The sequence below is a fragment of the Nicotiana attenuata genome, chromosome 10 (genome assembly GCF_001879085.1).
Source record: "Nicotiana attenuata strain UT chromosome 10, NIATTr2, whole genome shotgun sequence".
In the NCBI taxonomy this organism is placed as follows: Eukaryota; Viridiplantae; Streptophyta; class Magnoliopsida; order Solanales; family Solanaceae; genus Nicotiana; species Nicotiana attenuata.
Window position 1 is genome coordinate 19,151,516 of NC_031998.1, and position 1,582 is coordinate 19,153,097.

The following is a 1,582-nucleotide window of genomic DNA, read 5'->3' on the forward strand; positions in this document are numbered from 1 at the left end:
GGTAAGGCTCAAACAATTACCAATGCTTCTACAAATAAAGTGCCAACTAATAATGGTTTTAGTATGCTAGAGGATCAAAGAAGTGTGCATGGCTTTACGGATGCAGTGAAGGACAGAGGACAGTGTAGCCATGAGATGTCGGGTCCTAGTACCCAACCTTTTGCAATATCATAATGTGGTTACATGGAATTTTAGGGGACTAAATAAAGTATATAAGCAGAAGGAGGTGAAGGAGTTTATCAATCAAAATAAGAATGGTATGCTTGCACTAATAGAACATAGAGTTGGGGAGCAACATGCTAATCTAATAATGAAGAAAGTTACTAGAAGATGGAGTTGGTATGCTAACTATGATGCAGGTATAAGGGGAAGAATTTGGATTATGTGGGATCTCGACTTGGTGGATTTTATGTTGATTGAAACACAAACTCTGTACATACATGGTCTGATTAAAATTTATGCATTAAATGTGGAGTTTACTTTCACAATAGTCTATGGTCTACATACTATCCAGGATAGAAGAAGTTTGTGGACTGGACTTGGCAATCTAGCTAACAAAGTGCAGGGTCCGTGGGTAGTTATGGGAGACTTCAACTCTATTATAGATGCAGAAGATAGAATAGGGGGTGCACCTGTCCAAGATGTGGAAACCAGAGACTTTAGAAGTTTCCTGGTTGACTCTAGTTTTGTGGAATTAATATATGTGGGTAGAAGATATACTTGGACAAATTCACATGTATTCAGCAAGATAGATTGGGCCTTTGTCAATTCAGATTGGATACATGTTATGCCTCATTTAGAAGCCACAATTATGGATTCGGGATGCTCAAATCATTCCCCTATATCAATAAGTTTTGAAGACGCTCCTGGTAGAGGTCATAGGCCATTCAGGTTCCTTAACTGCCTATCTGATCATCCAAATTTCATCCAACTTGTGAGAGTCGATACCAGATTATAAGCATTCCATGTATAAGATATGGGAATGACTGAAGAATGTTAAACATGCAATGAAGCAACTGAATAAAAAGGAGTTCTCTGGTATTGAGAACAAAATTATTAAACTCAGAGGTCATCTTGATGAAATACAGGCTAGAATGGAAGATCCTAGTCAGACACATGATCTTTTTAAAGAGGAGAAGGAGCTGAAGCTGCAGTTAGGAAAATGGTCCTTAATTGAAGAAGGCATAGCTACACAAAAGTCTAGGATACAATGGTTGAATACAAGGGTTTTCAATACTAAATTTTTCTATGCAAGTATGAAAGGGCGACAGGTTCAAAATCAGATCAGACGGTTAGTAAATGCAGAGGATATCCTGCTGAACTCTGAAACTGTTGTTGAGCATGAGATTATTGATTTCTATAGGAAGTTACTTGGTACTGCTGCTACTCATCTTCCTGCTATTGATCCTAGAGTACTCAAGTTGGGGCATAGATTAACTAGACAACAACAATTGGAGCTTATATCCCCCGTTACTAAGCAGGAAGTATATGATGCTCTTAATGAAGTAGATGACAACAAGGCCCCAGGTGTTGATGGTTTCAATGCAGTTTTCTTCAAGAAAGCATGGTCAGTTGTGGGTGA

The 1,582-nt window shown here is 38.4% G+C and overlaps 1 protein-coding gene across 1 annotated transcript; it reads left to right on the plus strand.

Moving 5' to 3' along the window:
- Positions 311–958, plus strand: LOC109233620. The gene has a single exon (XM_019399501.1). The coding sequence runs from the start codon at positions 311–313 to the stop codon at positions 956–958; it is 648 nt and encodes a 215-aa protein (XP_019255046.1).